General features: G+C 27.1%; 1 protein-coding gene across 2 annotated transcripts in view; it reads left to right on the top strand.

Moving 5' to 3' along the window:
• The window catches only part of LOC136079579 (cytochrome P450 4d1-like), a 51,202-nt gene that overhangs the window by 2,008 nt on the left and 32,385 nt on the right, over positions 1–16,809 (top strand). For both annotated transcript variants that reach the window (XM_065795484.1, XM_065795483.1), the window contains exons 3-4: positions 7,141–7,379; positions 10,802–11,098. In XM_065795484.1, coding sequence (XP_065651556.1) covers positions 7,141–7,379; positions 10,802–11,098 — 536 coding nt within the window. The remainder of the gene's footprint in view (positions 1–7,140; positions 7,380–10,801; positions 11,099–16,809) is intronic.

The raw sequence follows: 16,809 nt of genomic DNA, 5'->3' as shown, positions 1-16,809 counted from the left end.
GAAATGTAACTTAACGCTTAAAAAATCTATGTTTGAGACGTATTTTAACTACGTCTCAAATCTAGATTTCGTTACGTTTTTTTTTTTGGTCAATAATACAAGCAAATTATATATCACAAGAAAAGTTGACAAAATGTTAATTTTTCTTGTGATATATAATGCTAATTTATATACACAAATAAGCTTTTGCTATTTAGGTGTATAGTTTGCACACTCCGTGAAATATCTGTCCACACTTTCTAATCTATCTTTCTGACTTGACTTTACTCTCTAACTAAGTCACGAACTTCTTTTATCTCTCTCTTACTCTCTTTAAATAGCTTTCTCTCTCTCTATATATATAGCTCCCTCTCTCTATATATAAATGTACATATGAAAAAATTAAAAACAATTAAATAGAAAGTTATCATAGGTTACAATGTCACGTGTCATTAGGTCAAAATGTGACGTGTTGTTACGTAACATTTTGCACAAAGTGTTACGTTACAGTGTCACGTATTGTAATGTTAAAATGACACGTCTCTGTTACCTAAAAATAAAGGACATTTTGCACGTAACGTTACGATAACAGTGTTACAATGTTACGTCTCGGTTTACGTAAAAATAACGGACATTTTGCACGTAACGTAACGAATTTCGTTTACGTTACAATACGTAACATAACTTTAAAGTGTTATAAGGGCTTTAATACTTCAGCAGCTGAAAACCAAAAATGGGCAAAAAACAAAAATTTAGTTAAGTACTTGTTAATAGGTACAGTACTGTGAAAATTAATTGCATCAAACGTTATTTTCTTTCTATTTGTTTCTACATTACTTTAATACTTTGATAAATCTCAATGGAAAATAGCTATAGTGTTATAATTAAATAAATCTAAAAAACATTGCCATAGGCAGCTCACCATTATTATGAAAATAAAAACGTTGTCGAAAGCAAAAAGCCTAACAGAAAGGTGATTGATATCTAATGCATGAGATCAAAATTCCAAAGAAGACAAGTGATCAACTGATAATTTAGCAACAAATGACATCCATGACTGTTTGAGTACAGTGCAGCTGAGCTTGATAGCTGCTGAAAAGTTTGCCCAAAATAATTATAAAAACCAAAACCCGTATAAAAAGCAATTAATTGCCAATCTTATTAAAAAGTGTCTCTTGTTGGCGGTGGAACAAAAAAAGTAGACTAAAAAACAATGGAATTAAATATGCATTTGGTATTTACAAAGTATTTCCTGCATTTATATAACTATGCCTAAAAACAAAAGTTAATAAATTAAAGAGAATCGGTTTATTTATTGATTTCAAGTTTTATTTTCGGTTAAGAAACATTTTAATGTGCAAGACTAGCAATCACAGTTTGTCCATTTTTCTACTGATGAGCCTAAAACAACCAAACGCATTAAATAGTATGCCAAGTATCCTAAAAATACTTTTCGTGCTCATTTTTTTAGTTGCTGGATTAGGAGCACTCTATCTAGATGCTGGCATAATGACATCAAACATTGACATTAATGTTCTACAAATAAAAGTAGTATCGGAGATGTTTAATAAGTTTTGAGGTTGAAACAAAATAATACAATAGGATTTAGCCACAAGTCATAAAATGTATGATAAAAAATAGCGTTAAAACCTTAAGCTGATTTTGCAACTGCAAAAATATGACTGTACAATAAAACATTTGTCGCAAAGCTTTGTTAAAATTTAAAAAAAGTATCAATTAAAATAGCGTGTCAAAGTTTTCTGCTTAATTAGAAAAAAGTATATAATTCTGTTTTATCTCTAACTTTTTCTAATCCACTTAAAAAAACAATAAAAATCTTATCAAGAATTTCTTTACTTTTAGATTGAAAATAAAAAAATTATTATTTCAAGTAACTCTTGTTTAATGTAAAGTCATTTAAAAAAACATATTTAAAATTTAATTAGCCGTAAAAATCATTTATAATTTAAGCAAACCTGGTTAGAACGTTTGCTTAAGTAGCAAAAGATTAAGCGTTCAATACAAGCTCTGGGCATATTCTGATTCATAAGTAAAAAAGGAGGCGTGTTAGAAGATCATTAGGCCTTCATAGGGTACCTAAAAAAAAACAAGAAAAATTAAAAAAAAATAATAGTAAAAACTTTTAAAAAAGTGATACTATTTTGTGAAATTTTAGTATACAATACCACTTTTTAGTTCCATCTCTTTTTTTTTTGCTAAATATAGGGAAAATGCTTTAATACACTTTATAACATTAAAAACTTTTATACACTGTTAAAAAAATTCAAAAGAAAAAAGAAAGTTCCTTTATTTATTTCCATTGATCTTTCTTTTTTCTTTTTACTTTATTTTTTCTTGCTTAGAAATGAGTCTCTTATTGCTGTCATCATTAGAAATGAGTCTCTTATTGCTGTCATCATTAGAAATGAGTCTCATATTGCTGTCATCATTCAAGCATATTGCTATAATTTTCTTATTTCTTTTTATATTCTATATGAATTAATTATTTCATTACTTTTTCTCTAGAAAATTGATTTAGAGTATGACAAGTAATCCACTGAGCTTTTCATTTTCAGACTTGGTTTAAAAGATATATTGCATACTGTTGTTTTCGAGGATCTTCCTTTCCTGAAAAAATTGCTGAAAAAAAATTTACTTCTCAGTGTCTTTATTGTGAAGCCTTGTATTCACTGTTATCTTCTTGAGTGTTTCAGTGACAGTACACACTAAAAAAACAAATGCCAAAAAAAAATTAATAAAAAAATGCCTGATTAAATAGCTGTTATATTGGCTTTGAATTACCGTTGTATTGGCGTTATATTTAGCTTTATTTTGACCTTATTTTGGCGTAAATTTAATCCGTTTTATTTGCTCAACTCTTGCGATATATTGGTGTTATTTTGAAAAAGAATGAGTTAACGGCATAATTTTTAAATTTGGCGTTATATTTATTATATTTAACAAATTTTTACAAGCAAAATATAAACGTTTTAAAAAAAATGTCACTAAAATAAAATATATAATGAAAACCTTTTTTGCCTGAATATATCCTGTTATATTAGGCATAGTTTAAGAACATATAAAAATGTCTAAAGTTTACTTATACAAATTTAGCAAAGTTGTGTAGTTTATAAATATTTTAAAAATATATAACTTGTAACCTTATTATTGATTACAAGATTTTGACACCAATAAAGATCACAAAACAAAAAACAATAACCCACAAAAAAACTTTAAATCATGTGTAGTTTATAACATATAATCATTTAATAAAGCATTTATAAGTATTCTGAAAAACCTTACCATTGCTACTTGGTTTTGATGCCACTAAAGAATAGAATATAAAAATAAAAAATAATCAAATGACCCCCTCAAATTTATGGATTTACTTGCTAAAAAACATGTTGAAGTTGTTATTTAAACATGTTTTTTGAACAAACCACTTGTAAAAATTTTTGTGGCAACAAAAATTTTATAACAAAAGAGAATATAAAAAAAGAAATCTGTTAATTCATTTAATCATTTTTAAAAAGATATAATACCTAACATTACAATTAGTATAAGAATTGTTGCCACTAAAAAGTACAAAATAAAAATGGTAAAATAAATAAAAATTTGATTAGTTGTTTATAATTATTTTGAAAAGGTCTAATATTACCATTGCCATTAAGTGTTGATGCCACAATTAAATGCAAAATAAAATGAATAATAATCAAATAACACTTTATAATTTTATGAAATTTAAACTCGTATTGAAAAGATAGATGTAACTCTACTATTGGTACTTAAATACAGTTGCCACCTAAAGTTACAAAAAGGATATCTTCTCATGCTAACTCATTTATAATCTTTTTGAAAAGATACAAATTTTACCATTGCTACACAATGTCAATGTCATTTAAGGCTACAAAATTCTAAAGATAACAAGCAAAAAAATATCTTTGAAATATATGCTATTTATAATGATTTCGAAAATATATAATCTGCAAGATTATTATTTCATAAAACTGTTGGCATCATTTAAAATAACATCATAAGAAAGGTATAATATAAAATTATTTCATTGGCTATATACAACAAGTTTGAAAAGATATACATAACTATTGCTACAAGATGTTGAGGTCCTTAGTTAATACAAAAAAGAAAACAAGCAAGCAAACCCATTAGAAGTTATGGAAAATATACTTGTACTAAAAAGATGTGTTAAACTTTACCACCAGTACCAGATGTTGATGCTAATATAGTATATATAATAAAAAATGTTGATAAATAAATGACATCTTTTAAAATTTACGAAAAAAATTTTATTACATTATTTTTGCTACTAAATGTTTATTCTTTTATTAGTAATTTTTTATTGTTGAGTTTAAAAAGCTATTTCTAATATATCTGGTTTCTTTGCTTTCTTTACTAAAATTGTGAAAGAAAAAAATAACAAGTTTATATACTATGCTGCAATGCATATGGTTCTAAAAAACATGCTCCAAAATTTTTTTTTCTTAAAATATAAGATAGTGATAATCTTATAAAACCAAAAAAAGATTTTAATGTTGTTTGTAAAGAAACTGAAAAAAAAGTTTGACATTGGGATTAATAAAACCATGATTTTTACTCAAATTATTAAAACTAGTTTATCAATGTTATTGCAAAGTGAGACAATATGACAATATGACGGGAAAAGTATTTGAAATAAAATAATCTATAAGACACCAGGTGGTCAGCCAGATCTAATACAAAAATTAGTTTAAACAGAAATTGAAATAATTAATTCACTGTCTTTTATCAAATGATAAATCCCAAAAGTCAATCACAAGATCAGAAGCTAAAGGACTCGAAACGGTTATAATGGCCACATTAGGAGGTGATATACTAGAAAGATTCAATAAAAATAGTAAATAATTGCGGTCAGTTAAGATTAATTGTGCAACAGTGTTAAGGTTATACAAATCGTTAATTCGATATGTATTAGATTGGAGTAGTAAGTTTGATATCTATTAAGAGAAAGAGCAATTAATAAATCGGGACACAAAACATATCATAAAATACGCAGAAGAAAAAGAAAATTAACTGTAGATGAAAAAAGAGAAGGAGAAACAAATTTTGAAATTCAAGACTCTTTGAGGATTAATACACATTTTAATATTATTGATAAACTACATTCTAAACTAGAAAGAAAAAAATTGTGCTATGATGAAGCCAATAAAAAAATTAACTATTTGCTTCAAATAATAAGAATCACCATCAGAAGTTTAAAAAAAAAGCAGAAATTCTTCAAAATATATATATAAAATAATCTTTCGACTTCATTTTCTAACGAGTCTATGCAATTCAGAAGATTTAATGAATTTAACTGAAAACATAAGACCTAAAACTGTAATAGATATTTGTAAAATGATCAGAAATAATAAACTTCAAAAACTATATAACTATTCTTACTGCTATATCTACTATAAGTAAATATTGTTAAACCATTATATATTGTATATATTTAAATATAAATTATATTTTAAATTTAGCATCTAAGGAGAATAACTTAATTAGAGATATTGATTGTCCTTCCAATATTTTAAATTCCAATATTTAAAAGCCAAGAATTGTATTAAAATTTAATTGATCCATTGATGGATTTTTCCAAACTATTAAGATAATTAAGAATATTAAGAAGATATTCTTTTCTATTAGAATTATATAATATTCCAAGATCAAGAGATGTTATTTAAAGAAAACCGATTTTAAATTAAATTATTATAGAATTAACGTTTGTAATGTTTAACCCATTAAAGTTTGTGAATAAAATAATAATTCCATAATTTCCGGAGAAATCTGTGCAAAGAAAAACAAACACTATTATTCAAAGTTATAAGTTTGTAATTAAATCAATACAAAGTGTAAATAAGAAGACAAGTATTATAAAGAGCTAAGTTTAATTATTTTACTTAATGCCCGAAAACGCTAACTTTAAAAATCTGTAAGACAAACTTATTGATGAACTTCTGAACTCTTCAAATGGGTGCAAGGTTTAATGCAGTTTTGTGACAGAGCCTACTGCATTCCATCCGCAAAACCTGTCTCTTCCAAAATAAGAAATAAATATAAATTATAGCCAATGCTTTGCTGATACAATATAATTTTAGCAGTGAAAGTTCAGAAGGAAATAGTATATATGATGATTAGATCATTCAATAGAAACGTGCAAAAATCACCTGTAAGATAATAGCTAAAATAGCTGAAAATAGAAGGTATCTAATAAGTTGTACTGCAAAGATTGCCAAAGCTGTTCTAACGCTGTTGCTAAAGCATGAACTAGCAGATCTGCAGTCAAAAAACAATTAGCAAGACTTGTATAGAAAATAAAATTGATTCGATCTTATATCTTATATTATTTGGAAGAAATGTTGAACTTACGTTTTGATGGTTAGACAAACAACATTGTTATAACAGTAGCATTTTGAGCAAGTTTAAATCTTTGGTTGTTTCATTGCAATTATTAAAAAAAAGCAACTCTATCTGTTTATAACATGTTACAAAAACTTATTTTAAAGTTTATTTTATTAAATAAAATTTTCGAACGTAAGATGGAATTCAAGACCTATCTATTGCCTAATATATGTGCTTTAGAAAATCAAAATCAAATATAGATGCCTGCAGGTTTTTTTTCAGAAAATGGTTATCATAGACAAAATCATAGACAAAAACTGAGAACCTCTTTTTAATAGCATATTTAGTATTTTTAAAAAACTATAATAAATGTTCTGCAATAATGTTTACATTTGTTTCACGATCTTCTTACATCATAGAAAACATTTAGACTATTATGTATTCATCTTCTGTGTGTGCTTTTATAGAGCGATATTTATCAGTATTTAAGTTGTTTACATTAAGTCATTTTTACTGATTAATCTAATTATTATTTAGCAAATAATGCTGTTTGTAGTTCTGTACTAAAACATATGCTCTAAAAGCTTTCATTTTTATACTATAATGCCATGTTTTAACAAAAATAATAACTTAACTGATTTAACAGAATCTTTAAGGGAAAAACTATGATTGTCAAAACTTTATTCTGTATTTTGAAGTTCAGAGATTTTTAAAGATATATAATAATTTATATTTAAAAACAAACCTTCTTTTAAATACTTTCTTTTATAAATTTACTTACAGTGCCCAGGTTTGTTTATCTAATTGCTCCAGAGTTTATTAAAAAGATATTTGCAGATGGAAAACTTTTTCAAAGGTCAAAATCAATAAGAACTTTGGCCCCTTTAATTGGAAACAGCATGGTTGGTTCAAATTACGAAGACCATCATTGGCAAAGAAAGTTATTCAATGGAGCTTTCACTTCACAACAACTGAAAAATTATTTTCCAGCATTTTTAAAACATACTAATTTGCTTATGAAGGTAAGTTATGTAGCTTTTTAGTAATAATTTTGCTTATTTTGTTATAATGATATAAAACAAATTCTTTTAGCATGTAAGTACTTGCTAAAAAAAGCTGAAATGCTAAAAATAAGAAAATAAGCGAAATAAATAATGTTGTTTTTCTATAGGAGTTTTAAACTATTTTTAGAGTTTAGTTTTATATTAAACCAGAAATTGAAATTTTGTTAGCTGAGGATTACTTTTTATATTAACAATTTCCTGGATTTGATTTAAGCCAGTCATTATAGACAACTGCACATTTTGACTTAATTGAGAGAAAACATCATAGAGAAAGCATGTGTGCAATCAGTAGTATCGAAAAAAAGCTTTACAAACATACTCCATTTTCTTTACATAAGAGTATTAACCTCAATGAACAAATGAGGTTTGTGGTTGTCTCATAAAAGTAGTATTACTTATAGCTGGTACAGTTGAAATGGTTGACTTTGTGTTAAAGCGCAGAAGAAAACTATTCTGAGGTTATTCATTTGTTACTTGTGTTGAGAGTAATCTGAGATGTTGGAATTCCTGTCATAAAACTATTCAAGTTATAAATTCTGCAAAAAAACGTAAGCCAAAGGAAGAAACTTTTCAAATGCATAATAATTTTTAAATGCCATCAATGTTACTAGTTGACTACGTCCTACCTACGTCCTACCTACCGAGTCCTACCAGTAAAACTTGTTTTTTGCCACATACCGTTACAACTTTTACAGTTTTCATGGCTATTTCACCATTAAATAGGTAAAAAAAGCAGATTTATAATTTTTAAAAAATTGGTCTACTTTATATTCATTAAAACCTGTTTCTCGGCAGGCTTGTATTCTCAGAAACAAAGTTTTGTGTTGTGCCTTTAAACCTCAAAACCATTCGTCGCTTTCAATACCATTTTCCCATTACTGCGGAAAGCTGCAATTATCAACGTTTTTGAGTAATCAAAAGCCAGCGTGCATATATTTTTATAAGTCAGTCCATAATTAATGTCTGTAATTTTTTAACATAGATACTTTATCAGCAGTAAACAATTGCTTAGCTTCATATTTACTTGAATACTTTAATAATTCATCCTCAAAATCAATACTATTTCTAAAGACTAAAACGTTAGTAAATCCTTTAAAATAATATAAATTAATTAAATCCTACTTAAGTTAAGAAATTTTTTGATAAGTTAAACATTTAATGCTTAAGTGTTTTAAAAGTGGCTCTGCATGTGAGAACTATAAACTAATCTTGTAGCATGATTTTGATTTCGATAGAGCATAGCCAAGTCGGATTTATGGGTACTTGCCCATGCAATAATGGGGTTTATATAATTGCATTGTATAAGTGTGAAGTACAGAAGCTTTGTATTTTTTGGAGACAGTTTTGAGTTAGGTTTTAAGAGTATCTCAATGTTTTTTAAATTTTGGTGTTTAAAATGTTTATGCTCGCTTTCCATGAGATGTTACCATATATAAATATCTTTAGCAATATCATTGATTAGGTTCTCTCGATTTCTTTATTATCTATTTTTAGCAGAGGTAATTAAAGGGGTAGTTTTTTGGCTCGAATAAAAAAGGATGTATTTGGGTTTTTTCTGCGTTTAGTGACAACTTATTGGATTTAAACCAATGGCTTAGTGTTTTAAGTTCAATATTTGCAGTTTAAAATGCAGTTTTACCAGACTACTGGTGAAGTACTGTATACATACAAAGTTTATATTCAGTGACACCAAACTACTGGTGAAGAACTCTATACATACAAAGTCTATATGCAGTTTTACCAGACTACTGGTAAAGTACTTTTAACGTACAAAGTTTATGTACAGTTTTACCTGGCAACTGGTGAAGAACCTTATACATAAAAAGTTTATATTCAGTTTTTCCAGACTACTAGTGAAAAAGTTTATGCATGCAAAGCATGCATAAAGTTTTAACCATGAGAAGATGAATTATCACATTAAATGAGATAAAAAAGAAATTCATCAAAACAAGATTTTACACTCGAAGAAGCTGCCATAAAAAGTTATCTTTATTACTTTAAAATAAAACGTGACACATTTTTATATAATTACACAAGCGGTATACACAGAAATGAAAAAAGTCGACTGGATTTTTTCGGTCATACCAAAAAAAATATCATGAAACTATATATAAAATTTGAAAATACATAATACATTTTACTTTAATTCTTCTTTCACTTTTAAAGAGACTTAAATTGCCAAATAATTTTTTTTTACATTAAATGTAAAAAATATTATTTGACAACAATAAATAAAAAAAATTAATCAGAGTTTTATTTGTTAGGAAACATATTTTACCAATTTTAAAATACAATTACTATTATTTTGTTCACGTTAACGGCTATTTATCAACAAAGGTGGGACATGTTTAGAGTTATTCCTTTTGATAAATAAATTACTATATTAAAACAACCCTGTGGATATTAGGTCATTGACTTTTTCTTAAAATTAATTATGCCATAATGTTTTATAATCTTTTACTTCAAATCAATATCGAAGGCAATTCAAATCAGCTTTTGCTTACAATTGCTTTTAATATGAGAATGTTGCAATTGTCCTGGGCTAACTATAACAACCAATAAGCAATATTCTTAATCTTAAAAAGTTTTAATTTGTATATGAATTATATGAGTAATTAGGGTAAAGTTCTGAAAAGCAATTAGGTATTTTAAAAAAAAATCATTTTTAAGTAAGTTATAGGATTAATGGAAGACTAATGTGAAAAAAGGTATACCAGGTTATAAGTATTTTATTGATGTTTAGTAGGTAAATTATGACAATTTTTTGAAAAATTTATTGCATGAGAGTCACAGCATAGTCAACTTTCTATATATGTTTTATAGTTTTTTACAATAGTTGTCTTTTTTATGTCCTTGAGTTATAAAAACCGAAAAAAAAATAATTTTTTTTTAATCTTCTTTTTTAAGATTATATTTTGAAAATCACAAATATTTTGGTTGTGAGGTTTTGTAAAAGCATAAGTACTATATTGTACTTATGCTTTTACAAAAGTTTGATTGAAAAGTCTCAATTTTTTTCTTGTTATTATTTAATTTTTTATATGATCATTCAATTTCACTCTCATAAGTCAATGCTAATAGGGTTAGGGTTAGGTTTCTTGACATTTGTTTGTTTGGTATGCTTTATGGTAGGTACATTTGTTTAGACTTTAACAAACGCGCTTTCCTCTCATATAAAATCAGCTAAATAGATTGCGTTTATCTTTGTCTGACCCTGTATAAGGTTTCAAAATATGCTTGCGAGAAATATTTGAATGGTCAAATCTTCATCGTGGTTGAATGTTCCCTGCCTTTCCCTCTTAAAAAATAATGTTCTATTTCTGAAAAAATTTTTAAAGATTTAATTTTTCCAACTTATCAAATTGTTTTAGTATTTTTAGCTTTGGTCATATACATGTGATTCAGAAAGTGGGACAAATTTAAATGTTTTGGATGATTTGTCTAATCTGTCATTTGATATAATTGGTGATGTTGGTTTTGGCTACCAATTTAACACAATCACTTCTCATTCTGGTAATGAATTTATATCAGCTATTCGGTATTTGACTGAAATGCAAATCAATGCTAGTGTGTTCTCAAAAATTTTAATAACTTGTTTTCCATTTTTGGTCCAATTGTTGATATTGTTTGGAAAGCGTAGAAAACTTATACAAATTGTCTATAAAACTTTGAACAAGGTAAGGATGGTTTGTTTTATATTGTAAAGTATATGCTCAGTGATATGTTTGTTCGGAAAAAAATAATAATTTTAGTTTTTATTCAGTGTAGAGTAAATTTATAGTTCTAGTTGTTCAGTAAAAAATTTTAGTTTTATTTTTTCTTCAGCTCAGTATGCTTAGTTTTTGTTTTTATTCAATTACGTGTTAAAATAATTTTAGTTCTAAGTTTTATTTAGTTCAAATTTTGTTTGTCGTATAAATTTTTTATCTTATCTAATTTATATATGTATAATTGAGTAACATACATTTAAAAGAAATAGGACTTAGTGCTATAAGAAAACACAAAAATAAGAAAACTTAATTAAACGTAACATTATACACTCAGTGTGATAGCTAGGGTTCAGAGCCCCGCCCTCCAAAATAAAAAAAAAAGAATACAACAACAACCTGCCATAACAGCCTCAAAATTTTAAAAATTGAATTATTAGGTATAACTAAAAAAATAAAAAGCTCCTCAAATTTGATAACAATAAAAACTAATGAATAGATAATGTGTTGGCTTCAATAATTACTCAAATGTATTACGTAAATAAATGGTGTAGTGATAATATGATTATAATCTTGACTAGAGGAGAAATAAGCTTGAAATTCGATTTATTCGTCCATTTTTAGGCAACCTACAATCTTTTAACATGAGTTGAAAGACTGTTGTTTGAGTAGCAGCAGATGCAATTAGGTTTTTGGCTAATGGTGCAATATGTGGGTAAACGACAGGTCTCAACTTCCAAAAATTTAAAGCATTCTGGCACATAGAGCTGTTCCTTATTTTGATAAAATATTTGTTGAGTTTATTTTGTGCTACATTACTTTGAACAAACTTTATTTTGCCCCTAAAAACTTCCATTTTATTAATACATTCTTTGCCGGATTAATTTCAGCAGAAACAACATATGCACCTGCTGAAGGTAAATTGTGTTGCATTTATTTTTTGGCTTCTGACAAAATATAAGTTTTTGAACACTCTCTAAGTGTGTATTATCAAAATCTTAAAAAAATATTGCACACGTGGGGTCAAGGAGACATGCGCACTTGGCAGTAGATCAATATTAGAATCGCTCGGCTGCAAAAGAACTGCACGGCGTAGATATGTAAGCATTTTAACTGCTACATGTTTAACATCTCCAAATTGCTCAAGGTAACATTCCAAATTAAATATTGAAGGTATAATACTGGATATAGAAAGTGGATATTATCAGTTTTGTTAACAAAAAGTTCTAAAAGATTGACAAAATCCGGAAGCATTACCCATTCGCTATTGGGAAGTAAATCAATGTTAAGGTCACCAAACACTTCGTTTGAGAGATGTCTTTATTTCCAAAAATCTCTGAACCATAATGTATGTGTTTTTCCATCTTGCAGAACATTCGCTGATCAAAGTCTTACCATATTTGTTGATAATTTGTTCCGATGCCACAGAAGGTTTGCTAACTTTTCTCACTAATCCACGTACCTTCAAAAGTAAGGAATTTTTTTTTTAGGAATTTTGGTTTGTTTTTTTCACTGCAACTCCAAAAAACCAATATATGTTCTGTTAAGTTTATTTCTTACAAAATTTGAGAACACATACAAGAGAACACATTGCTGGATGTTTTGAAAAATTTCTAAAGTATTGGAATATTTCCAGAGAAAAAGTATTGCATTTTATTTCGGACAATGGACCATACAGGGTCAAAGGCTTGAATTTTTCGAGAATGAAAACTCAAGCTAAACGTTCTATACTTATTGAATTAGAAAATGATGTTAACAAAGAGCAGATTCGGAAGACCTTGGTCCAGCAATTAAGGTATAGTGATAACTGCCTGCCTTCAGAATTTAGGTCACAAAGTTTTTTTGTTAAACTAGGCATGTACCGGAAGTTTTTGGTTCCGGCCAGAATATCAATATCTTAGGCCGGAATGCCGGGAGTTATTTTTTACCTTTTTTTTTTAAGATATGTGACACAGACTGTGTAAATTAAATCAGGGCAATCAACACTATAGGTAAAATTCTTAACAAACACTTTTAGTAATCAATTATATAAGGATTTCGAGAAGTTTAGGAATATTGTGGTGCAAAAAGAGTTGCTAACCAGTTCTGGGCAACAAACAAGCTCTTTTTTTTCATCAAAACTGTTACCCAAGTCTAAGAATAGTCTTACTTTAAGTGTTACTTAAATTTTAAACTATTGAAAAGTAATGGATGCCTAATACAGTAAATACTACAATTTAACCTAAAATAGAAAACAAAGAAATAATTTTAAATATAATTATTATACAGGTTAAAACTTTAAATAAGTAAAACTATAAGGAACAATAAAAAGCAACATATTAAATTTTAATGAAACAAGAATCAAATTAATGAAATAGGCTGTAATATATGTTGTAGGTTATAAATATATATTATGTAACCACGATGCTAAGTAGCAGGCTTTCACTTTCAATCTTAAAGGTTAAAAATTATATAAATATAAATCACAAACCCGACGGAATTCCGGCCGGAATTATCTTAACAATTCCGGAACATCTGTTGCGGTCGGAATTCAGAATTTTCAATCTTGTACACCCCTAGTTAAAACAGTAAGTTTTTCATTATGTAGTCTAGTGCGTTTGGCAGAAGTAGGCATTGAAAATTTACAATCCAAGATATTTGCAAATTTTCTTGCATCGCCCACCAATGTCACTATATTACATGTTGCAATTATCATTTGAATAAGGAAGTATAGTTGAATTTATCTTCTTTTGAATTAGTAGATCATGCGGTATTCCTACGATTAACGCATTAAAATTACGCCTTGTTCTGATTTGAGAACGATTCTAATAGAGTTTTCACATAATTTCTTCAATTCCGAATCTTTCAGCTCAACGTCTACAGACTTATGGTTTTTCGCTAAATGAAGCAAAAAAAAGATAAACAATTTTGAACAATTTTTTATTTATATATTTATATTTTATTTATCTATCTTTTTATCAACCTATCTATAAATATGATATGTTTATAGATAGGTTAATAATATATAAGTTATTTGTTATTGAATATTTACTCTAAAATGACAAAATGAGTCGTTTGTTTCAAAATAAAAATAATTCCTCAAACAGATAAACAAAACAAAGATTTGTTAGGTTCTTTCAACACAACTTTGTATTGCATACTTTTTCAACATCAAGTAAGACTAAACTTATATTTCGGATAACGCATTGTAATTAAACCATATCCATACTGAACTTTTCCTCCTTCTACCAGCAAGTTTTTTTGAACTCATTGTGTAGTTGTGTTTGTCTTTCATTTTGATTTTTTTTAGTTCGAATAAATATATTCGAATTAAAATAACTATATTCAATTAAATTCGAATAATATATTATAATAGTATATTACCTTAAAATGATTATATATATCAAATAATTGTTTCAAAACTAAAACGCAAAACATTTTTGTTTTGAAATATATTTCAATTCAGTTATTATTCCTTTCGAAATTTTAAAACTACCGACTTTGATTTATTCTCGTTCTTAAAATAAGTTGGTTCAAGTTTTCGTTTTTGTAAAAGAATTTTTTTCTTGTTCTTGTGGACGAAAATATCACTGCGTATGTTTTCATTTGTATTTTATTAGTTATGTAATTGACTTTGTTTATAGTGGCAATAAAATAGCTACTAATATTTTTAAAAATTCTAATTTAATGTTTATTTACATGCAATTAAAGTATCTCATTTATTTTACTTAATGCATAATATTTTTACTTAATCTTTTTTATTACTGGATTTTTTTTATCCTGCAGGATATACAGGATAAAAAAAAGCAGAACACATTAAAGTGAAAAGTAGCATTCTAATTTTTTTTTTAATTTTATCCAATTTTATATTTTCATACATTTTTTATATCAAGACCTTGCAAAAGATATTCCAATACTTCTCAATAATACATTATTTTATTTATTGTTGTGTTCTCTAATAATTTATGAACTTGATAACTTAAATTTGCTTTGCTGAAAATACGTGGCTGTCAAATTTTAGCAAGCTAAATAAAGAGTGATTTAATCACCGAAAGGGTCTGCTTATAAAATAAAAATGGTTTCTTTACTTCTACCTTGATTATAGATCTTGAAAACAGTTGATATTGTTAATTACAATATTCTAGCTGAAAAAAATAAAGTGATAATAAAATTTGGGAAATTGCTGATGATAATTTTTTATGTGGAATTAAATATATACCCATTCTGCTTCATCATTGCTTCGAATACGCATCAAATACGTTTCCCATTTAGGTTCTCTCTTTGAACTATATGATTTTATATACGTTAATAGTTCATCTAAACATGTAAGAAATTCCATTTTTTAATAATTATGAAAGTAAATTAATTTTTCATACATTAAAAAATTACTTTTGCGACTTAGTAAGTAAGTGTAATGAATTAAATGGAATATAAATGGATTATCTAAATAAAACTAAAACGAAACCATAAGTTGTTCAGTTCAAATTAACTTTACATCAGTCTCCATTATTTCAAGTAACCTCCTGGGATTTTTTGGTATAATAATTGTTAATAATTGATGGGCCAGCGTGGTCATAATTCACATCTAGTTCATCTGTTTTTGTAGCTTGATAGATATTAGACATTATAAGAAAAATCTTAATTAACTCCTACAACCTTCATCCATCACAAAATTTGTTCGGAAAGCGAACATCGCGAAACACGAACATCAGCGAAATCACAACAAAGTCTCCACTTTGTTGTGATTTCGCTGAATAAGCTTCTTCTTCTTCTTCTTCTTCTTCTTCTTCTTCATCTTCTAGTTTTTAGATAAACTCTTTTTTTCATGGATGAGATTTTTGACTTGTATGAGACAACAATTTCAGGTAAAGAAAACCGATATCAGATGTGGGCGAATTGTTGAAATAAAAAACTATTTAATTACCAATCGATTCAATAGTTGAAGTTGGTTTTTGTTGCAGTTCATGGGGTTTAAAATTTGCCGTTTTACTTTTTATTAGCCGACATTTCTTTACATTAGTTTCAAATAGCCTCGAAAGAAACGGATTTCAGTTAACCATAAAACAAAAAAACTTAGTTAAAAAGTTATCAAATAAGAAAAAAGTTTAAATTTTAGATAAAAAGCTATTAGAAAAGAAAAAACGTGATAAAATATAATTACTTTATTCAAATCTCAAAATCTATGTTTTCACAATCATAAAAAACCACGTTAAGTCATTTATGTTTTCTTTAAGCAACTTGAAAAGATCTTCTCTATTAAATTATACCTTACTTTTTTAAAACAACTTTTTACGTTATTACCAGATGCAGGGTTCCATGACTTGACTAAAATATGCACGTCTTCAAAAATATCTATCTTTTAACGGTTTTGCTTGCATTGATGTAATTGATACTTAACAACATTGATGTGATAAAATTTTCGGGCGATCCTACAACTTATAAGTTTAGTTTTAAGGTTTTGAGCCTTATAAAAGGCTTGGGCTTAAAGAAATTTTGTGTCGTGTTTTTTTACGTGATCAGATGGCAGAACCTATTCAGATTTGTTTTAGCTATTATGGCAAGGTATGTTTTTGAAAACTCTTTTTGAGTTTGTTGAATTTTTTGTTGAAATCTAAAATTTGCGAGAACCTTTTTCACATGTAACCTTAATCATTTATAAACAACTTTATCATAGAAATAATACTTTCAGACACCTAACCTAT

Source organism: Hydra vulgaris, chromosome 04, assembly GCF_038396675.1.
Source record: "Hydra vulgaris chromosome 04, alternate assembly HydraT2T_AEP".
In the NCBI taxonomy this organism is placed as follows: Eukaryota; Metazoa; Cnidaria; class Hydrozoa; order Anthoathecata; family Hydridae; genus Hydra; species Hydra vulgaris.
Note: the sequence above shows the minus strand (reverse complement) of the source record. Positions and strands in the feature narration are given on the sequence as shown.